At 35.6% G+C, this 23,830-nt stretch overlaps 1 protein-coding gene across 2 annotated transcripts in view; it reads left to right on the top strand.

Annotated features, from left to right (window-relative positions):
- Positions 1-22,699, top strand: part of TRUB1 (TruB pseudouridine synthase family member 1) — a 37,331-nt gene extending 14,632 nt beyond the window's left edge. Inside the window, exons 4-9 of one of the 2 annotated variants that reach the window (XR_015724718.1) lie at positions 6,338-6,419; positions 15,598-15,670; positions 17,118-17,257; positions 19,312-19,368; positions 20,119-21,584; positions 22,068-22,699. Coding sequence is in view for 1 of the 2 variants with exons in the window: in XM_045803215.2 (XP_045659171.2) it covers positions 6,338-6,419; positions 15,598-15,670; positions 17,118-17,257; positions 19,312-19,368; positions 20,119-20,378 (612 nt within the window). In the remaining variant the exon portion in view is untranslated. Of the gene's footprint in view, positions 1-6,337; positions 6,420-15,597; positions 15,671-17,117; positions 17,258-19,311; positions 19,369-20,118 lie in introns of both variants that reach the window. The other variant, XM_045803215.2, reaches the window with a different exon arrangement.
- Positions 22,700-23,830: the final 1,131 nt, after the last annotated feature.

Below are 23,830 nucleotides of genomic sequence, written 5' to 3'. Positions count from 1 at the left end.
CATCCCTCCCTTACCATCCAGTCCTGATTAGAGACGTTGCTAATAGAACATGGCCTAACACTCTTTCCTGCTGAACCAAGAAACATCCTTAGAATTCATTTCAACATAATACCACTTCATACAGCCACTATCAATTAATGGGTGGAGTGCTGACCTTTTTAATATAATCCTTATGCCATCAGATGATTTGGTTCCATTCTTTGAAGACCAGAGACCATTCAAACCACCCAACTCCTTTCTTGCATTCTTTCCAATTCACATCAGTGTACGATCTAAGAGTCCCACTCTATGTTCTTCACTGCTTCCTCTCCTATCTTATAGTACTCTTTCCTTTTCCAATTATCATGTTTCTCTTGAGCTTTTTTTTTTACTGCATGCTCTTTTGGGTTACATGTATAATGTGTATATAAAGCATCTAGGTTTTCTGTGTAATTCCTTAAGTACAGAAGCTGATCAATAAATCCTATTAAGAGTTGACCCTTGAAAAATGCAAGGGTTAAAGGTATTAACCCCCTACGCAGTCAAAAATCACCGTATAACTTTGACTTCCTAAAAATTTAACTTACTAATAGCCTACTGTTTACCATAAACATTACTGATATCATAAATAGTCAACACATACTGTGTATGTTATTTGTATTTTATACTGTATTCTTGAAGTAAGCTAGAGAAAAGAAAGTGGTATTAAGAAAATCATAAGGAAGAAAAAGTGCATTTATAGCACTGTACTATAAAAAATTACATATAAGTGGACCCACGCAGTTCAAACCCATGTTATTCAAGGATCAGTAATATTACTGTTTCCAAGTATTTTGTGTATCCCCAGAGCTCTCTCTTGAGTTCCAGGCCTATTGGCGCTCTCTAACTACATGTTCCAGAGACACTGACATTTATGTTGTCTAAGCAAGTTCTGTTGGAAATCTTGAGTATAGTTAATTTCATTCCTTTTTCATATCTATGATTTCTGGTAGCCTGTGCAAAACATGGCACTTATCAGAAACAGGAAGCATCACCTACCAGTTCTTTAGGGAGAAACAGTTTCTCTGGGCGTTAAAGTGAGAAAGAAGTTTCTTACTGTGAGGGATATTGCATGACAGACAGTGGTTCTCAAAAATAGTTTTATAACACATATAGGAGTGGATCTTTATAAAATGTAACTTAGGTAAGATAATTCTGAGAGAAGTTAGACTAATGTGTCCCTTTGGCCTAACTTGATCTAAATACCTAGAAGAGGCAGTGGTTGCATGGTTCCTCTACTAGCTTCCCTAAATTATACTTTCTTTGAGCCAATCACTAAGCAGAAGCTGGATAGCAGATATACTTAGAAGTAACAGACTTTGATGAGATTTGGTAGTACTACCTTTGTTAGCTTCCTATATTGCTGATGAAGGTCAGTTACTTACATGTGCATTAGAAACCACATGAGCAGGTGGAAGGGCTGATGTCCCATTATGAAATCACTGGTGCCATGTGAAAACTAACTAGCATTTTGCAGATGTAAGGCTACTTTCCTATCTCTGTGGAGATAAACTGAAGTACCTATAGGCAAAGCCAGCATTTCCTCAGAAAGCAGCTTTGTATCCCTCCAACAGTTGAACAGATATTATCATTGGGGTATCCAAACTTTTCCACCCTGATGTATTCAAAAGACAGTAACCTTCCTCCAAGTATAGTAGTATTTTGAGGTTAACCAGTCAATGTCAACTCTGAAGTGTGACTTGAATATTGCTCCTGTGAAATATAAGCCAGCTCTCCAGGACTTGTGCATTTCTGTCGTTTTCTCCAGAGGCGAGTCCAATTTGTACCTTGTCTTTACACTCTATTAATATTCATGCATTTCATAAGTACTATATTGAAAATTCGAAGGGCTTACATTTATGATCGGTAAAGAGCTATTCCTTTTTTAATGAAGACATTCGAAGTGACATGTTCTTGGTCTGGTAGGTTTTAAAAAAAATTCTTCCTTATCGTAAATAATATTCGTTTGTTTGTGAAACTTTGAATCATAAGCTTTTAAATCAAACCTTGGAAAAAGCAGTTGCCTAGTTGAGATGGAAATGATTATGTATTCTTTCTGTAATATAAAAACAGTTTCCTTTCTCCTGAGGAGTACAGAAGCCAATTTGCTCTTAAAGCTGTCTAGCTAGTATCTTGCTATGGGGTTCAGGGAACCTGAGATGAGTAAAGTAGAGAGTAGAGTAGTACTAGTAGCAGAGAGAAACCATGCATCCCAAAGAGCACACAGTGTACTGGAAACTTCTTTAAAAATTCCATAGGACCTCCATTTGTTTTGTTGTGGTCAAATTATGTTGTAATGAATACCTTAATAGAATTCAGAATTACCAGGTGTGCATCCTGTCTCTGTGTAGAATTTAGGGCAGTGAACAGAAATACTTTGACCCCGTAGGAGAAAATGGTGGTGTGTGTATACACATTCCCATGTCTTTTTTCTTCTAAGCCATATCTTCTTGCTGGTGAGGTTTTGTTTCTCTTGGAGGCTTACCTGTCTGGGTGGATTTTTCTAAGTAGCTCGTGGACCATCGACTAGAATTAAAAGATTATTATCACTAGATGCGAAGACAAGGGAGAGCTAAAAAGCAGCTATAATTTAGATCAGCAGTTCATAACGTATGGTCCAGGGACTTCTGAGGCTTTTTCAGGGGTCTGTTGAAGTCAAAACTGTTTTCATAGCTTTGCAATCTGATGAGCATATTGTGGAGTTTTTCGGAGGTTACCTGATTGATAGCATGACTCTGATAGTTAATGGAATGTTTGCATGTATATCAGTGTTTTAAACATTTTTGTGTTTTAATTTCTAACACAGTAACTATCAACAGATAGAACTCATATAAGAAAAATTGTGCTAAGGTTTCTAAATAACTTTGAAGTGTATATAGGGGTTTAAAACCACAATGTTTGAGAATTGCTGATTTAAGTATTATTTCCCTTAAAAAAAATCCAGCATGTAACCAGATTCATTGTAAGCAGAGAACCTGGAAGGATTTGAAACTTGGCAGGTACAATCTGGATATCCCAGACTATGGTGAAATGCACAGATAAGAACTTCTCCACCATGTATATGATTCTATCAACAACTTTTTATTAAGTAGCTACCACGTTTCTGTCTAGTAAGAAACGCAATAGAACAGCAATGCAAAATCCAAGCTAATAGTTTGTAATTGGAGAAGATAAGGATCAATGTATATCTTTGTATTTCTCATAAGCACCTAGGAGAATAATTTGTACATTCACAGTCCTTAAGAAACATGATTGAATAAAAGTACACACGAATGAATGAATGAATACATGATGTGGGTTTGATACAGGCCTTCATTCTTACGTAAGAAACTTGTATTGAGCACCTACTCTTAGCTTTGCTGCCAGGTAGGTGATTGGAAGTTGAGATGAATTAATAGGGTGGCTTTGAAAGATGAACAGGGGGTAGGGTTTGATTCTTAGAAAAGAGAGGAAGCTCAAGGCTAGGAAAGTACCATGTGCAAGAACCCCTGGAGCCTGGAGATGAGAATGAACATTACATATTGGAAAGCATGTTCCAACATTAAAAGGTTCCTGGTTAAAAATTGTTACATAAAATAGCGCAGAAATTTTTCAAGGCACAGTATACATGATTGTATGGTTTTTCTCACACAGCGAGATAGATGATTAAGGCAAAAATCAGAGCATTTTCTTGCTTTACTGTTTCTTATGGGAACTCACTATAACTAGTTGAGTTACTCTAACCACTGTTATTGTGAATCATTCTGTATCTTTTTTTTTTTTTATATATAATAATGATGATAATAGTATTGTTCAGTGTTGCTTACCATGGCCAGGTCCTGTTGTTCTTGGCTCTGCCCTCTTGAGATACTATTATCATCTCCATCTTAAGATAAGGCCAACAAGGCTCCAACAGGAAAGACTGCCTTAACCTCCTTTACGCATGTGATGGAGTCAGGATTCAAACCTTTGAGTCCACGCTCTTTCCATTCACCCTGCTATATGCACTTCTCTCCATGGTACACTTAATCCAGGTTGATTGTTCCAAAATGGAAGCAGGAGTGGAGCATCTCAGGTGATGAGACTGAATGTTTAGTTACAAGAAACTAATTTTTGTCAATCCTAATGGAATTTTACAGGGAACTTTTTAAATTTTATTTTAATTCCAGTACAGTTAACATACAGTGTTATATTAGTTTCAGGGGTACAGCATAGTGATTCAGCAGTTCTATATGTTACTCAGTGCTCATCACAACAAGTGTACAAACCCCATCACCTGTTTCCCCCAGCCTCCCACCCACCTCCCCTCTGGTCACCTTCAATTTGTTCTCTCTAGTTAAGAGTTTGCTTCTTGGTTCGCCTCTTTTTCCTTTGTTCATTTGTTTTGTTTCTTAAATTCCACATATGAGTGAAATCATATGGTATTTGTCTTTCGCTGACAATACCAATGAAATTTTTAAAAGCTAATTCAAATACATTGGAACATTCTCTCCTGTATTCCATTGTTTAAAAAAATTATTTTGAGGGGTACCTCGGTGGCTTAGTTGGTTGAGTGTCTGATTCTTGATTTCGGCTGAGGTTATGATCTCAGGGTCCCAGGATTGAGCCCCATGTTGGGCTCTGCACTCAGTGAGAAGCCTGCTGGAGAGTTTTTCCCTTTCCCTTTGTTTCTCCCCCTGCTTGTGCTCTCTGTCTCTCTAAAAATAAATAAATAAAATCATAAAAAAATTATTGTGAGCTATGTAATAGAAGATGATTTCATCAATGGGCTCTAAAGCTGGTATAAAATGCTTGTTTATGGGAATTTGAAGTTTTAATATTTTTCTCATTTTTGTCTCTGGTTCTTCCACTAGCATAATAAACTTGTCATTAATAAACTTATGGTGATGGGTAGTAAGGAGGGCACGTATTGCATGGTGCACTGGGTGTTATACGCAACTAATGAATCATCGAACTTTACATCAAAAACCAGGATTGTACTGTATGGTGAATAACATAATAAAAATATTATTATGAAAAAAAATAAACTTATGTTTCTGCAGTCTTTGAGTTTTCTCTTTAAAAAATTATCCACATAACTACAGATTATTTTCAGTGGGAATTACATTCCTTGAATTTTTCTTACTGCTTCATGTGATGTTCCAAGTAAAACTTGAATATGATCAAAAGAGAGCAGTATAAAGAATATGTAATACAGGGGCACCTGGGTGTCACAGTCAGCTGAGTGTCAGACTCTTGATTTCAGCTCAGGTCATGATCTCAGGGTCCTGAGATTGAGCCCCGCGTCAAGCTCCGCTTTCAGCAGTGGGGAGTCTGCTTCTCTCCCTCTGCCCCTCTCCCCGCCTCTGTGTTCTTTCTCTCTCTCTCTCTCTCTCAAGTAAATAAATAAATCTTAAAAAAAAAAAAAAGAATATGTAATACAAGTGTGCCCTGAGGTGAGAAGTAAAATAGTCCTCAGTTACCTATGAATGCTCTAATTCTTCGCTTATGAATAAATGATCAGTTCTTAGAAGTGACTTTTTTCCTTTCAGAGAGCTCAAGAAGTAGCTGTTTGTCTTTATGAAGAAAACACACATAATATTAAGCACACTACCTCTGCTGTACTAGTTGGGCCCACTTTCTACATATTTAGCTTTTGTTTAAATATCTAAACAAGTTACTGAGATTAGTCTTAGTATTTCATGTAGGAAGTAGTAAATTTATTTATTTATTTATTTATTTTTTAAAAGATTTTATTTATTTATTTGACAGAGATAGAGACAGCCAGCGAGAGAGGGAACACAGGCAGGGGGAGTGGGAGAGGAAGAAGCAGGCTCCCAGCGGAGGAGCCTGATGTGGGGCTCGATCCCAGAACGCCGGGATCACGCCCTGAGCTGAAGGCAGACGCGTAACGACTACGCCACCCAGGCGCCCCAGTAAATTGATTTATTTTTAAATTAATTTTAATTGTATGTGTGGTAAAATTTTTGAGTCTTGTGATGGCCATGCAGAGATTTATTGTGCCATTCTCTCTACTCCTAAGTATATTTGAAATTTTTCCTTCAGAATCAAAACTGCCTAATATAAACCGGTTTTAGAAATAAGTGTGTAAGAACTGTGTTTATAAGCCGTAATTGTCAGTAGAATCAGGCTTTTCTTTGTCACGTTGGCTGGGGTGGGAGGTTTACACACGCGCTCCCCACGCATCAAAAATTAACAAACAGCTGTAGTCTCTTATTTTTGCCTTTATTTTGTGTCAAGTTGGTAGTATTAGTGAAATTCTGTATAAAACTTTAAGACATACAGAACAGTTTTTCTTTACCTTATGACCTATTTTTCTCCCTTGCTTCTCTTCCTCTAGAGGTATATTGCCATTGGAGAACTGGGGAAAGCCACTGACACGCTAGACTCTACTGGGAAAGTAACAGAAGAAAAACCTTACGGTATGATGTTCATCTAATGTAGTCGTCTTTTTTAACACTTAGAGAAAGTTTCTGTGAATTCAGAATTTTAAAATAAATCTCTCGCCGGATATTACCGGTGATTATTACAGTTTTTAGTACATTTTCTTAGGTTAATAGGATTGAAAGTTGTTGATCACATTTTTACTTATTTGGTATGAGTTTGTTAATAAAGATTTATCATCATTGCCTCTTTTCCAGTTCAGCATCTGGCTTTCCTATGTTTTTGTGTTGAGTGTCCTTAATATATATTACATACAGCCCCCGTACTGAGACCAGCCTTCTTCTTGGTCATAGTAGCTTCACTTGTCTTGTTAACATTTATATGTAACTTAGTATCTTACTTGACTAATCAAGCAACATAATCAAAAGATAAATCACTGATTTATGTTGATTTTAAATAAAATAGATGTTGAATTATCTTTGAAATTACTGTTACTAATAAGTAATAGCAGACTCTCACTTAATAGAAACCCAACCATGATTTTCAATCAGAAAGCTTTTAAGAGATTAAAGAGGCCTAGGACAATAGGAGGATGTCAGAGATTTCCAGAGTATACTAAAGTATACGCCAGTACCTATATAATCAGAAGAATGGTGAAGAAGTAAAATTGGTAAGACTTCTTGATAGGATGGGATGGTGAGGGAGAGGACATTGTCAACCATGACCTAGGTTTCTAGGTTTTAAAGTTGGTTACATGATGGTGCAATTCATTGAGTAGGGATACTAGAAGAAGACCAAGGTGATGAAAATACAGTTGACCCTTAAACAGCACTAGTTTGTCTTGTGTGGGTCCACTTATACATGGAGTTTTAAAATACATACAGTACAGTACTGTAAATGTGTTTTCCTTTTGATTTTCTTTCTTTTCTATTTTTTTTTTTTTAAGATTTTATTTAGAGACAGAGTGCATGCTTGTGAGCAGGGGGAGGAGCAGGAGAGAGAGAATCTCAAGCAGACTCCATGCTAAGTGCAGAGCCCCACACAGGGCTTGATCTCATGATGCTGAGATCATGATCTGAGGTGAAATCAAGAGTCGGTCACCTAACCGACTGAGGTGCCCCTTTCTTATGATTTTCTTAGTAACATCTTTTTTCTAGCTTACTTTACTCTAAGAATATAGTATATAATATATATAAACACAAAATATGTGTTAATCAGCTGTTTGTTATTGGCAAGGCTTTTGGTCAACAGCAGGCCATTAGCAGTTAAATTTTGGGGAATCAAAAGTTATACATGGATTTTTGACTTCATGGGGATTCTGTGCCCTTTAACCCCTGTGTTGTTCAAGAGTCAACCGTACTTAAACATTCCCTTCCTTCCTACCCTTAAGCGTTTTGGAATTTAAAAAAACTCTACTTCGTATTGTGCAATTTGTAACATTACTTACTTTAAAGGAAACTTAGTTTGTTAAAATCATCTCATTATACGTTGAAGTAAGTCATGGAAAAACCAAGTAACTTTCTTCAGGCCAGAAAGGGAGACCTCACTATAGTTTATTGAATAGTATTTGTAGTCCCAGACAATGAAAGGTCAGAGAATTTTGCTTATTGACATGAGTTTTCTGTACGATTTTAGTAAATCAGCAAATGTTTGTCATCAATTTAAGCTGCTATAGCAGGTACCAAGGGAAAGATAAAGAAGTATGAGACCTAACCTGTGTCCTTAAGGAGCTTCTAATGAAGAACGAGGACCTATGTTCTCAACCCTCTGAAACCCAATACTGAGACCTATAACCAATATTTTATAATGCCTTCTTCACTCTCTTGAACTAAAATTCAGAGATACTCTCCCCTACCTACATGCTAGGAAAAAAGTCAATATAACACAATAAACAGAATATAAAGAAGAAATAAAAGTAATCTATAATAAAATAGGTATGTTGCTATATAAATGCATGGCTATTTCTGCACTAAAAGTCGTAATGAACTAGTCCGATGTTGACACTTAACAGATATGAATGCCACAAGTATAAAGGCAGACTGATACAGGTGTGTTGTATTGATGGCTCAGTATTGAAAAATTCAGTATTTGAAAAACCGTACAAAAAATACTTTGTGTTTAAGTGGAAAACAGACTTAGATTCTAGCCTCAGGTGATTATAAACAGGCTTTCACCTACATGAATCTGGCAGACATCCAGAAGTTATGTGGTACACAGAACACTTGATTGCCCTGTCCCGGAGGACATTCAGCATTCCTGGTCCTCAACCATGAAATGCTGCTGATGCTGCCACCCCACCCGATCACTGTAACAGTAAAAAAAATGCAGTTCTTAATTGACCCGTTGAGGACAACTGACATATGGGTAAGGCAATAAGGCAGGATGCAGTAAATGGCAAATGAATGCTCTTAAGTCATTTTTGTTCTATCTAGACAAACACTATTTTTAGCCATTGTTTCAGAAACCTGAAAGCACAGAAGAATAAGAAAATGAGTCTGGCTCAGTAGACTCAAAGCTCAAACCATATTAATAGGACCCTTCCTTTTCTTCTCCTTCATGGTACCTTCCTTTATCCCTAAATAGCTTTTCACCATTTATAAATACACATTTGCATGTTAATCCCTAAACTATGGGGCTGAGACCGTGTCTCTTTTGGTCCTCACTGTGCTCTTGGTTTCTAGGACAATGTGTGGCATATGTGAATAGATAAGGCAGGCAGTAAGTAAGCATGGCAGAGATGACTGTGGCTAAGTCACACAAAAGGCAAAGTTCTTCCTACCTTCTGCTGCTCTTATCCATGTCTAGGTATTAAGTCTCAGGCATGTGTTGCTGGCATCTTTTAGGACACTTGGCTTCGTTGTGCTCATCTGCTCTTCACTAAGCTCAGGACACGAGGCCATGGCGTCCCAGGCTGTCTTAGATGTGGGCCAGGCTTCTGGGAAGTCCTGACTGCTTCTGCGATAAGAATAGGTTTTTCTGTCTCTTTTGTGGCTTTTTTATTGGGAGGCAAGAAGTGTGAAAGGAAAGTGGTATCTCGTGCTAATCCTCTGTTCTAAACACTGCAACCCCCTGGTCCCAAGGTAGGATGTTACCAAGGTCTTCTCTAACTAACGTATCTAATGGGAGTGGCTCCTCTTGGACTGCGCTTTGGCTGCCCACACTTCCTGGAGGAAGCTGACGAGTTGAATTGGGTCTTGAATTGTGATTTAAACAAATAGGGCACACACTGTAGTAGGGCTGCTGCGTGTACCTGGGTATCAATCATCTTATGGTGCCTTTTGTTTGTATTTAAACCTTTTTATTATGAAGTGTTACACAAATGAAGAAAAATGAATGAAACTTAAATTTACAGCTCAATGAACTATCTATCACAAAGCAAACTATCCCTGCAGCTATCAGTCTGGTCAAGATTCCATAGGAACAGTTTTCAAGCCCCATTCCATATACAACAATTTTCTGTTGATACACATTTGGGTTGACCCCAGTTTAAGGCTTTATGAATAAAACTGCTGTGTGTATTTTGTACCTCTTTTTTTGGTAGACACATGTACTCATTTCTGTTGGACATACCCCCATGTGGAATTGCTGGGTCATTGGGTAATCCTACTGTACTGGGAATTGTCAACAGTTTTCAACGTAATCATATAACTTTGCATTTTCACCACCAATACATTTGAGTTCCCCTTGCTTGGACAACACATGGTCTTAATAGTGTTTTTAATGTTGGCCGTTCTGATAAGTGTGTAGTGGTATTTCATTGTGAATTCATTTGATTACTAATGACGTTCAGCACTTTATTATATGTGCTTTGGCTTTTAGCCATTTTCTTTTGTGTATTGTCCAGGTCTCTTGCCTCTTCTTCTTTTTTTTTTTTCCTTGCTGTATTGACTTGGCTTTTTAAAAATAATGATTTGTATGAGATCCTTATATACTGTGGATATATGCTCTTTTGTTATATGTCTTATGGATATTTTCTCCTACTCTGTGGTTTATCTTTTACCTCTCTTAATTGTCTTTTGAAATAGAAGTTTTTAGTTTTAATTTAGTTCACTTTGTCAGGTCTTTTCCTTTGTGATTAGTCCAATCCTTTTGGTACCCAGTTAAAAAAAAATTTCCTACCCCAAAAGTATGAAGATATTTTCCTATATTCCAGAAGTTTTATTGCTTTGCCTTTCACATTACATCTATAATCCACCTTTTTTTTTTCCCCCTTTCTGGATATCCTGTATGGGTATTCCCGTATGGCCGAGCACTTTTCCCTGCTCCATTGCTTCCTTGGTCACAAATCAAGCACCTTATAGATACGGGTTTGTTTGGAGTTTGGAATCTATTTTGTCACACTGGTCTGTCTGTTCTTGTGGTAACACCAAACTATCTTAATTGCTGTAGTTTTAGAATAGGTCTTGATATCTGAAAAAGCAAGTCTTTCTAATTTTTTAAAGATTTTTCTTTATAGGTTTTTTACAGCTTTCTTATCAGAGTAAGGAAGTTGCTTCCTGTACCTAATTTACTGTTTTTTGATTGTTTTAAATAAGCTTTACCCCCAACGTGTGGCCTGAACTTAACCATCCTGAGATCAAGAGTCACGTGCTCTACTGACTGAGCCAGCCAGGCACTCCATCTCTTGTATTTTTTTTTTTTTAATCACAGGCAGACATTGAATTTCATCAGATACTTTTTCTGTATCTGTTGATTTTTCTCCTTATTCAAATATTAAACTAACTTTACATTTCTAGAGCAAGCCCAAATTGATCATGGTATGTTATCCTTTGTATAAATTGTTGTATTTAGTTTGCCAGTATTTAGTTTAGGATTTTTGCATCTTTGTCTCCGAGTGAGATTACCTTCTGTTTTTCCTTCCTGTTAATATCCTTGACTGATTTTGATATCAAAGTTATGCTGACTTCATAAAATTCTTTTTTTTATTCTTTAAAATTTGTGTAGATGGGCATTTTTCCCCCCTCATGTTTGGTAGAATTTACTGGTAGACATCTGGAGTTTTCTTTGTCAGGAAGGTTTTTAATTATGGATTGGCCTTCTTTATTAAATATCAAACAATATTTTTTATTTCTTGTTTCATTGTAGATGATTTTTACCCTAGGAATTTGTTTATTATATCTAAACTTTCAAACTTATTAGTATAAAGTTGTTTATACTATTCCTCTATGACCTTTTTATTTTGAAATAATATCAAACCTATTTTTATAGTTTTCAGTATGTAGATCATTCAGTTCTTTTGTATATGAAATCCCTAATTGTATTCAGCCAAGTTTCTTCATTCCTGATGGTTGTAAGAGCCCGCCTTGTAAGAGCTTTGGTAGTATGCTTTGGTTAATTTTGTGGCAACTCATGGTATTATGTGCAGCTTGGAGTGTAGCCAGTCTTCAGAGGACCCCTGTAGACTCTCTTTCTCTGTGTGGTTCTCTCAAAATCCAGCTGCTGCTTCTTCCCCAGACTCTGATTTTTATTCAGTGAGATTGTTACCAGTTGGTGGATTGTAAAATTCCTTGGTTCTTATCTTCTTGAAGGAAAGAATTCAGTTGAGAGACTTAAGAGAATTAAAGCAGCAAAGGTTTTATTTAGCAGAGGGGAGGGACACTCCAGAAATGTAGCAAAAGGGGTTGCTCTAAGGGAGTTGGGGTGGTCTCTGGGTGAAGACTGGGTGGTCGCTGGCAGTTTCCTATCTGCCATCCTCCTTTCTGCCTTCCTGTTCATGTCTGTCTATCTCCCTACTCTAGCAAGATCACAGTGCTTTTTTCGGATTCCCCTCCTTGCACCATGGTTCAGAAAACATCTGCAAGCGAAAGCAGGTGATCTTCAGAACGGCCTTGCCTGTTTCTTTCTCTTCTCTCAGGGATTACAGTCTTTGCTGTCTGTTGTCTGATGTTCAAAAACAGTTGTATCCTATATATTTTTTCCAATTAAACAGCTGCTTATAGTGATAATACTTGTCCAGTACCAGTTACTCTGCCACGGTTGAATATTGCTTTTAACTCCATAGTTCAGTTAAGTACCAGCTATCATGATGTAAATAGAGTCAACAAATTTTAAGCGAATAATAATGTGTGACATGATCTTGCATATATTAATATTATGAGAATGACTTTTTAAAATTAATTTCAAATGAATACTGGCACATCGATGATTTATTAGTCCCTAAACAAAGAATAATTACCCAAGTCCTATGACACTTTTATCATACCCATCTTCTTTTATCAAATCTACTTCTTTTGGGTAGTTATTCGATATAATTGCTTTACAGACTTTATTCTCCATTTCTTTTTAAATTCTTTGGAGATAAAGTCTGTATTCTTTTTTTTTTTAAATATTTATTTATTTATTTGAGAGAGAGGGAGAAAACACAAGTGGGGGAGGGCCAGAGGGATAGAGAGAATCTCAAGCAGACTCCGCACTGAGCAGGAGCCCGATGTGGGGCTCGATCCCACAACTGTGAGATCACGACCCACGTTGAGACCAAGAGTTGGACCTTAACTGACTGTGCCACCCACGTGCCCCTAGAGTCTTTATTCTTACTATTTATTATTATTTGGATTGGACTAATATCACATTTTAGAGATAGCCAGCATGCTTCACGACATACTCATAATAATCATATGATTTAAAATAATCATGTTGTATTCTATTGTATTAAATTCACCTTTATTGTAAAACAACTTGCTGCATAGGCTTTCTGTCTGGTGATTCAAATATCAGATGAATAATTGGCCTAGGTGACTTTTAAATGACCTTTTGACCTTGAGATTTTATCGTTCCTTGGCTAATTCAGCAAGAATGTCTTGAGTGCCACTGTAATTGTGTACATTACATAAGAAGAACTGCCTTTGCCTTTAAGGAGCTTAGAGTTTCATTGGTGAGATAATACCTGCATACATATTAGGTAACAGGTAAAAATTGTGTATGATCAATTGCAGAATGAACAGGACAAACCAGAAATGCCTGAGATGTTAAGTCAGAGAAAGAAGCACTGGCAGAAGTAGAATGACAAAGAGCACATCTTGTCATCTTGTGTTGGGAAGTGTCAGTAAAAGAGAGCCACCGAAGCAGGAAAACGAGTATGCATTGACAGGAATGTTAGTAAAGAGACCAACCTAGCAGAAGTTGAAAGCCGTTTGATCTTATTTTAAAAATGTATTGCTAAGTTATGAAGTATTGCAGTTCTCTCAGTAATAGCGTTTCTCTAGCAGTGGTCAGCTTGGAGGTAGCATTGGCTGTCTAGATTTGGAAGTTTTGCATCACTAAGATGCCACCAGTAATTGTTTTAATGTTGCAGTAGAGTGCAAATTTTTCATGGAAAAATCCTCATCATATCATGAGCTACATCTGTCTGAAAAAGAGTATGAAGAGAATACCCATCTGAGGTGTGTCTTTATGGACCTCTAGGTGTTGGGGAAATTCTCTTGAGTTCTGTAGCTCTTCTCTGCTTGAGTCTAGTAGATTCTAGTCTGTTATTTGTGTTAACTTGGGGATCCAGGTCCCACTGAGGTTAAGACTGTCTTGTTGTGTTGATTTTGAAACCTGAATATAATATTCCATGCTGTCTTTTAATTTCTGTTCTGGTGTTACCACAATAATTCAAAGCACATTAGGTTTTTTAAAATATTTTTTAATAAAATCAAATGTAGCATGTATGTATTAGAATAAAAAGTTTAAATAAATTTCCTACAAAGTGAAAAAGAAACACTGTAATTTCTTTCCATTGACTGTGACCTGAACAAGGTATAGAATATTTCTGTAATTATTGAATATGAAATACATAAAGTCATCTATGAATATGAAAATCCCAAATACTGAATTTCAGTGTGTTATAGTTTTTACTTGTTAAAATTACAGAAATATACTTTAATATTATAGTAATAACATTTTTTAGGTAATAATATAGTTAATAATAATCTGTCGGAAAGAGTATTAAACAAAAGCTGAAAACATGACTAACAGACACTGAAGGCTTTATGTCTTCATTCAGATTTTCTAAATCATTGTTTAAAAAATGCTTAGTAATCCTGGTATCCTTGCTCTGTATATTCTTTTTTTGCACTGGCTTATCTTTAAAGTCAGACTCCTGGGAGTGTTTGTTTAAAAGAACAGAGAAATCCTAAGAGCAGTGAAGGGAGGGAAGGAGACAAGTAAGTACAACTGTACTTGGGGACAGAACTGAATGTGAAGCTGTGGATTTTATGCCGTACCATAGAACAGTTTTGAAATCTGGCAGGTAAAGTTTTTAATGTGGTTAATACTTAATAATCTTCAATACTGCATTAAGTTATTAACAGTCTTTGATGCCTGGAGAAACTTAAGCAACTTATGGATATTTTTCTTTTCTTTTCTTTTTTTTAAGATGGTGTTTTTAAGTAATCTCTACATCCAAGGTGGGGCTTGAACTCAACCCCAAGATCAAGAGTCACACATTCCACCAACTGAGTTAGCCAGGCGTCCCCTTTTTTAAATTAACTTTTTTTTAATTAAAAAAATTTTTAAATGATCTATTTTTTAATTGAAGTATAGTTGACATTCAATGTTATATTAGTTTCAGGTGGATAACAGATATTCGGTGCTTACCATCTGTCACCATACAAAGTTACCACATATTATTGACTATATTCTCTATGCTGTACTTTTCATTCTCATAATTTTCTTACTTTACAACTGGAGGCGTGTACCTCTTAATCCCTCTTGCCTATTTTGCCTATCACCACTTATCGTGGTGAGCACTAGGTAATGTATATCGTCAAATCACCACATTGTACACCCGAAATGAATAACATTGTATGCAATTATACTTCAGTTAAAAAAGAAAAAAGAACTTACCTTATTTCTCCGCTTACCTTCCGATCTCCTCATTTTTGAATACTGCAGTACTATTTCTATAGCTAATGCAACGTTTTTCTCAGGTCTCCTAAAGGCTATAGTAAGAACCAACTAAATGTGTATGAGATGACTGGTTAAGTTTTGGAGAAAATTTGGAGAAAAAAATTGAAGCAAAAGAAATGTAGTCTTAATATTCCATAATATAAAACTTTCTCCCCCTTTATCTCATTAATGTGAATTTTATTCATCTCAACAAGGTAGAATTTGGCATACAAATACATTTTGTTAGAAACTTTTTAAATGGAATTTTCAGAACTTTCAATGCTGTGAAAACAGCATGTATACTTGTGTGGTTGTTTTAGTGTTACATTTTTTATTCATTTTTGGCAGATAAAATAACACAAGAAGATATTGAAGGCATTCTACAGAAATTTACTGGGAATATAATGCAGGTACCTCCCCTGTAAGTTCCATTATTGAATTTGAATAAATGTTTAATTTTTATTTTTCAGTGTTTAACATCACTTTAATGAGAAAAAAAGGGGGCTTCCTTTTATGTATGGTGAGGCACGTTTTGGTCTGATATACATATGATCAAGTAAAGGTGAGCCTGATTTAGGTTGCAGAGCTTCCAGCACTCTCTGAGGTAGTGGAATGTGGCTTCCTCTGTCTCTGGATGTGGCCACAGCCTGACATCTGTGCTATTCCATTGTTTATTGGTTTTTCTGGTTCCATCTGTATCCCTCAGGGCAGCTCTGGAGTGCAGAGATGTCAGTCTTCCTGGAATTGCTGTGAAGAGACCAGTCCAGGCTAGTATTGGTGTCAGAGCTATGATTCATAGTCCAGTTGGTACTCTTTTCCAGGTCTGGGGACCATTTTTTTAGGCCCAGAATCTTATGCTTCACAATTCTCTGCAACAAATGAAACAGATGAGATTTATAATTTATTAAAAGTATAAGAATATTGAGTACAACTTAACCGTATTTTTTGTGCACATTACCATTTCAAGCAAATTGCTTCTTATTAAAAAAATGGCTAAATTGTTATGTGTCAGGAGAAGTACTGACAGTTCTTTTAGAATTTAGTATTTGTTTGTTTGTTTGTTAGTTTTAAGTAGACTCCATGCCCAGCGTGGAGCCCAGTGTGGGGCTTGAACTCACGACCCTGAGATCAAGATCTGAGCTGAGATCAAGAGTTGGACACTTAACTGACTGAGCCACCCAGGCATCCCTAGAATTTAGTTTTTATGTTTTACTTTAAAATCTTGATTTTTTTCAGGAACACTGAAATATCTATAGGGAAATGTGTCTTCATAATTTTGCCTCAAATTAAAGTTTTAAAAATTTTGCAGGATATGAATAAATGTTTTTTTATCATTGTTAAAATAAATTGCACGTTTATATCTGTTTATAAGAGCAGTTTTAGAAATTTTTTCTCCGTTGATTATCCCAAGGATTTTGTAGGCTAATAAAATTTTATCACACAAAGCTTAAGATCTGTTAAGTAGATTAGCATTTTAGAAATAATTTGTTAACTTTTATGTGAAAATGAATATTATTGTATTGGAAGTTGTTTCAAGGAAATATAGCAGAGACCACTGTGACCAGAGGCCTTGTGCCCTTAACCTGGAACGAGGACCAGTGAACACATGAATAGACCACTTCCAGAGAGAAGGTTAGAGTAAAATTGACAATATTGTTCATTGGGTAGCAGATTGAGCTTTAGCTTCAATCCTGGCACCATCATGGAGTAGATTAGAAGAAAAACATAGTTCATATTTAGAAAGATTCAATTTAAGGGCTGCTGGTCCTTCTTTCTTCCCCTGCTGTAATCTGGAGTTATTCTCTTTCAGTCTTTCTTAATCTTGTCTCTCTCCTTCACTCCGTCTCTCCCTCTCTTATCTTTGCAAGCTATTCTGCATTAAAGAAGGATGGACAGAGACTTTCAACCTTGATGAAGAGAGGTGAAGTAGTAGAAGCAAAGCCTGCCAGGCCCGTTACCGTATACAGTCTCTCCCTTCAAAAATTCCAGCCACCATTTTTCACATTAGGTAAGGTAGAAGAATTTGAAATCATTTGTAGTTACATGTACCTTCATTCTGCATTTGGCTGCTTTTGGGTAATTTAATGGATCCCTAGTAGATTGGAGATTTTTAAAATTTGAATTTAAGTAAGGTTAGGATTTATTAACACTTTTTTTGGTAACACATTTAATGAAAGTACTGATAGCTACGTGGAAGTTCAGAAATACTTTTCTAAATAGGCTGAATTTTTTGTATATCGTATTATCTTCTAAAGTTGTCAGTAACATACCTTTGATCTCTAATTGCAAAGAGTAGATACGGGTTATATACTTCCAAAATTTTATATTTTGTGTTTTATTATCTTATGGATGTTTGTTCCCCCATTTTGGCTAGTACCTGGTAGTTTACCTTCAGTTTTAAAATTTAAATTAATTTGTCTTTTTAAAACAAAGCATTTTTAGTTTTTTTTGGACAGGAAATTTTAAGAGCGGAGTGATTATTTCTCCCCTTTCTATGTTACCTGCAAGTTACTGCTAAAAATCCTGATAATATGGAAATAATGGGTAAGGGAAAAATGTATTCTTGGACATGCGATAAATTTTAATTCAGGTTATCAATTTGAATTTATCTATAAATCTGTATTTGAAATAAATTTAAAAAACAAAAAGTTTGTTTCTGTGGTTTGGAAATTTTATGATCTCCTAGTCACGAAAAGTAGTAGCTGAATCATGAACATATATGAGCCGTGAAGAGTCAAAAGTTGTAGTTCCTCTAAATTCTTAGGCTTGCTTAAACTGATCCTGCTCTTAATTTCACAGTGCCCACTAAATAGAATTCCCTTTAGAAATAATTTCCCCAAATTTTTTTCCCTCAACTTCTGTTGCTTTGACAAACTATTTAATGTATATAAAGTTCCTATAGAATGTGGTTTTTGTACAGTTAAAAAATGAAGTCACTTCTTTCCTTTAGTGTCCTGACTTTAAAATGTTTGACAGATAATGAGAAAAACATACTAAAAAATGCTTCATTCCACGAAAATGCAGCAGCTGGGTTGGCACAGTAGATATTATCTATGAAAGGAAGAGAAACTTGAATTTTTCCAATTGCATTTAAGTTGTAAACATTTATTTTGTTCACTTGGAGGTTGTAATAGGCCGAAAGAGCTGTCTTTTCACCAAAGTCAAATATAGTGCAAGAATGTTTATATACCTGCTTTGAGCCCAGTGCTCATTTTTATCTTAGCAGTGGCCCCCAGCCTTGAGCTGATGGGGAAAAAAAAAAGAATTAAAATCCCTAGGTAGTGAGTTTTGGTTAATTCCCTCAAGTGGCTTTTTTTGTATGGTAAGACTATAAGCAGCAGGAATGTAGTCCTTTTGTGTGGAAATTCAGCATATCTTGTGGATGAATGAAAACAATCCAGAGTCTTGCTCTTAACCAATAAGCGTGTAATATACTGTGTTAAGAAGATGTTTAGATATGCATTCACTCTGGAACATTGTGTAATTTTAGTTATTTTATGATTTCTTTAGGAATATTTCCAAGAGAACATTTAAATAGACTGAGCTCTCCATGTAGTATATTTTCCCAAACATAATTACTGTCCCTGATAAGGGGTTTTTGTTTGATGTATTTTTTGAGTGTGTAAATCTGAAAATATCTTAAAAATCTACAGCTCCTGAGAGCAAAGCTGAGATGTCCAACTATTTAAAACCAATTAAGTGAACAAGGTGTACAAATCTGAAAATATTTTTTAAATGCACAGCTCACAATAGCAAAGCTGAGATTTCCAACTATTTAAAACCTATTAGACGAACAAGGCTGAAGTATTAACGTTGGTGTGACTTGCCAGTTAATTTAAAATGTGTTCATGAGTTTCTGCTGTTTGCTCTCTCCACACTCTGACTTTTCAATCTCACAAACACATATGCTATTGGATGAATAATTTATGTTTTAGTGCATAAATATTTTATCACTCGATTGTTTGCATAGTGCATTTTTACATTTGTTTAGGGGCATCATTTCTATGTAAAGTGGATTTCATAGGAGGTTAGCAATTTACCATGTCACTGTTAACATTCCAGATGTTGAATGTGGAGGAGGTTTTTATATCAGAAGCTTGGTCAGTGACATTGGCAAAGGTAAGCATTAAGATGAATTATGAATTATCATTTAGAGAGTAATATTCTTTTTTGATGGGAAGAGGGAATTTTCTATTTTTCATATCTCTGAGTGCTGGCCTTAGGGAGTTGTACTCTTGCTGCCTTCAGCTTCAGAAGCATTGAAGGTTTATGGCATACAATTATCAGCATCAGCAGCTGCCGTGAAATGCTTGTAACAGGAGTGAAAGAAAAAGGAGCAGGAAATGAAGATGGGGATAATCAATGTAAGAACCAACATTATTTCAGATATAAAATATTTTATCGCAAAGGGGTAAGATTAAAAGATTTATCCTTCTAAGTTACTTTCATTGATACAAGTAAAAATTTTTTAAAAACCGGAAGCCACAGTCTTACAAACAGCTGGAAAGTTGTGGTTCCCGCTCTGCCATTTGCTGGCAGCTGTGGCACTGGACAGGTCAGATTACCTCACCTGCAGATGAGGGGTATACTTACCTTGTGGGCTTGCTTCATGGCTAAGTAAGAAAAGTATTGCCAGTTCCTTGTAGACTTTAAAGCAGTTTATAAGGTGAGTTACTAAATATTATTTTGCTACTTTATCATTTCTTAATCTCAAGGCTCTTGGTTCTTAGATTAGATTATTACAGTTTTACATTTGAGGTGGTTTGGAGAGGTTTGAATCAAGATCTTCTGTCATTTGAACATGATCATGACTATGAAATACTGAATCATTTGCCCTGTGGATTTTCTTTTCCCTTTTTGTTGCTATAGAACTCTCTTCCTGTGCCAATGTCCTAGAGCTGACCCGAACCAAACAGGGACCATTTACACTAGAAGAGCATGCCCTTCCTGAAGACAAATGGACTATTGATGACATTGCACAGTCTCTGGAACATTGCTCATCTCTTCTCCCAGCAGAGTTGGCACTTAAAAAGTCAAAACCTGAGGAGTCTAATGAACAAGTTTTGAGCTGTGAATATATAACTCTGAGTGAGACAAAGGGAGAAGATGATGTAATTAAGACATCTTAAGATTGGTTTGGGATTGTCGTTTCTTCGTTGACATTTGAATCCTGTGTACAGAATGACAAGCTACGTGCAAAAGACAAACAACTATTTCTTTTTTTTTTTCCACATGATTTTGTGTGTGTGTGTGTGTGTGTGTGAAGAAAAATGTCCATCATTTACAGTTTCTGTGGTGTACAGTTAATCTGCTCTACATTATAAATAGCCTTGCAGTTAGTTTTCAGTTCTTTGCCCTACTACGAAATGTTCTTTTAGGATGTTATCATGTTGTTAGATTGGATTCAGGAAAATCAAATCTTCTGATTTGATTTTTCTTCCAACTCTTTTCCTGGAAAAAGTTGAACACGTTTTCTAATCAATGAAAAAAGAAACATGAGCTACATGTTTCTTTGGTGTCACAAAAGTGAATGTAAATTAGTGTTACTTTGACTTTATTTTGGCTTCCTAGTGGCTCTATTGTATTGAAATTCTTTATGTTTGAAAAAGCCATTATTTAACTCATGTTTTGAGGTTTACGGTTATTAAGAACATTTATTTGCTAAGGCTGTACTACCCTGGTAATAGGTATGTTTGTTTAGATCTTGGAAACTAATAAACTTTTATAATAAATAGTTGTAAATAAATTATTGCTGCTACCACTAATAGAATGTAAATAGAAGACTAATAATTAGATTCACCTCTACCATGAGTGCAAAGGACAGCCCTGTGGCTTATATTTTGGCAGCTCTGTGATCTTTCCTGATGACTTCATCAACAGTCAGCCACCCTGTACCAAGTTATTAAATAGTGTAATTTTTAAAAAGTAAGCTAAAGAATGTGTCTTCAATTTAGAATTTCTTTTCTCTATTTTTTAGTATTTATATCTCTACAGGGCATTTATCCCCATGACATTGGTTGTTTTTTCTTTTCGGTTTTTTTTGGGGGGGGGGTTTAGTTTGCTGTTTCAAATTATATTTATAGATGTTGAGATAGCTGCCCTGCATTTCCAGTTAATCTCTCCTGCTCTAAATATTTTAAAACAGTTATTCTCAAATGTTTTCTTTTTTCTTTTTCTTTTTAAAGATCACATTCATTTATTTATTTGAGAGGGAAAGAGAGAGCAGAAGCACAAGATGGGGGAGGCAGAGGGAGAAGCAGACTCCCTGCGAGCAGGGAGCCCGATGCGATGTGGGGCTCAATCCCAGGATCCCGGGACCACGACCTGATCTCAAGGTAGATGCTCAACCGACTGAGCCACCTAGGTGCCTCTCAAACATTTTCATTCAGATAGCTTACTGAAAGTTCCAGGTCCCTTTTTAACATAATTTTGAAAACGTGGTCATGTTACAAAATGGCAAATTTCATATATAATGAGTGCTTCATATTTTTGTTATGGGAAAGGAATATATTATGTGGTCAGTCTTTAGAAATGTCCAAATCCTGCTTCATCGATTCAGATAAATATAGTTTCTAAGGGAAGAATAGTTGAAAATTTCATAAATAGGAGTTTCTAGGTTTTTATGGATTGCTTTTCTTTTAAAAGTAGTTGTCTCAACCTCTAACTCAAAAATTTAAACATGTAAACTAATGGGATTTTATTTGTAGTTAACCTAATATAAATTCAATATGAAAAGTTCTGTGCCTCAATAGAGCATTTTCATCATATTGGCAACATATTTTATTTATTTATTTATATTTATTTATTTTTTTAAGTAGGCTCCATGCCCAGCATGGAGCCCAACGCGGGGCTTGAACTCACAACCCTGAGATCAAGACCTGAGCTGAGGTCGAGAGTCGGACACTTCACTGACTGAGCCACCCAGGTACCCCTCGGCAACATATTTTAAGTGAAAATATGAAAACTAATACTAAGTATGACGCACAAAATGATAAGAAAAAGAGTTAGCTATCTTGATGCCGTAACATAACATACCAAACACACAGTTATAAGTTGAAAGTTTACAATTTTACTTATTCGTATCTCGTGCCCTGCGGTTCGCATCGGCTGGACGTGGCAGTGGCTACCTCTGCCTACTACAACCGCACAGCTTATAGGATGTCTTCCTGCACTGCCCGCTAAAGTCCAAATAGAGGAAAATTCCGGTTTCAGAGAACAACTGGGCCATTCGTGCCCTCTTTCTTAACTTAAAAATTGGCATGTATAATTTACTAATGGAGAAGAGTAGAGATTATATCTTTTTTTATATTGAAAATACTGAAGGAAATTTTGCCAAATGGAAAAATGACCCATAAGCCTCACCATCCTGATGCAGTGACCTCAGAGGTTTAATTTTGTATTCCTGTTTTCCCATTTTTTGTTGACGTGATTGCAGTCTTGACACCTAGATTTTTCTGATTGACTGTTTTTTCATTTCATGATAACACTCATTTGTATTTAGTTTTGATAATTATTATTTTAATCGTATTACTTCATTTTCAGTTTATTTAAGCCATTTCCCTATTGCTGAACACATAAGTTATTTTCAATTTTATTAGGATCAATTTCTGGGAATGGGATTATTAAGTGGAATAATAAGAACAGTTTTATGGCTCTTGATATGTTTGCCTTATTACTTTCCCAGAGAGTTCTAACATTTTACAGTGGCACCCTTTGAGTATATCAGTTCATTAAAAGTTTACAGCTTTGGGTGGGGGTTTTATATGTTGTTGCTAATTTAGTAAGTATAAGAGTTCAAAATTGCTCTTAGTTAAGCTTTGCTGTGACTCTTCCGTACACTTTGTTCATTTATAGAAATAAATGTCTTAATGGTTTCTTGATATATTTGTATGAGTTATTTATGCAGTAAAAATTTGGTAGAAGTATTTTCATGGCCTGTTGTCTTTTTAATTTTCATTTCATTTTTCATTTTTGCTACATTTGCTAATTAATTTTAGTAACTGTTCCCCTTTTATAGTTGTCATATTTATGAATACAAATAGTTAAAGGTTTTTAATTTTAAAATATTCTTAGCTGTCATAAACAGCTGAAACTGATCAAGAGACTCTGAAAGGTTCAGGGCTCATCGATAAAACATCTGTTTTCTTCCGAGAGGCTAGTATTTAAGTACCAACTATTTTGTTTTTTTCATTATGTAGTTCTAGGCCTGAAGTTTCATGATATGATAAAGTTGTTTCGCCTGTAAGAAAAAGAACTTCTGGAAAATGTTTCAGCCTGGAACATACCAAATTACTTAATTTTTACACTTTAGATTTTTTTATTTCTGAGAAATATTTTTGTCTGATAAAAGTTATCAGAGGTGGTCCAAGGATTATTTTACTTTTGATTTTAAAATTCATGAGCATAAAATAATACAGAGTTTCTCTCTGCTAATTCAAAATTATAAAATTTGAACAAGGGCTAAACTCATATTTTCTTATACTGACTAGATCTTTTCTTCTTAAATACTTGAATTAGTACAAGCTACTAATCCATCATCAGAAATGATTAATTTTGTAAAATAAAATAAAATAAAATAAAG

The sequence above is a fragment of the Ursus americanus genome, chromosome 6 (assembly GCF_024610735.1).
Source record: "Ursus americanus isolate L20-20 chromosome 6, mUrsAme1.1.p, whole genome shotgun sequence".
In the NCBI taxonomy this organism is placed as follows: domain Eukaryota; kingdom Metazoa; phylum Chordata; class Mammalia; order Carnivora; family Ursidae; genus Ursus; species Ursus americanus.
The sequence above is the reverse complement of the archived record's forward strand: the minus strand, read 5'-3'. Positions and strand labels throughout refer to the sequence as shown.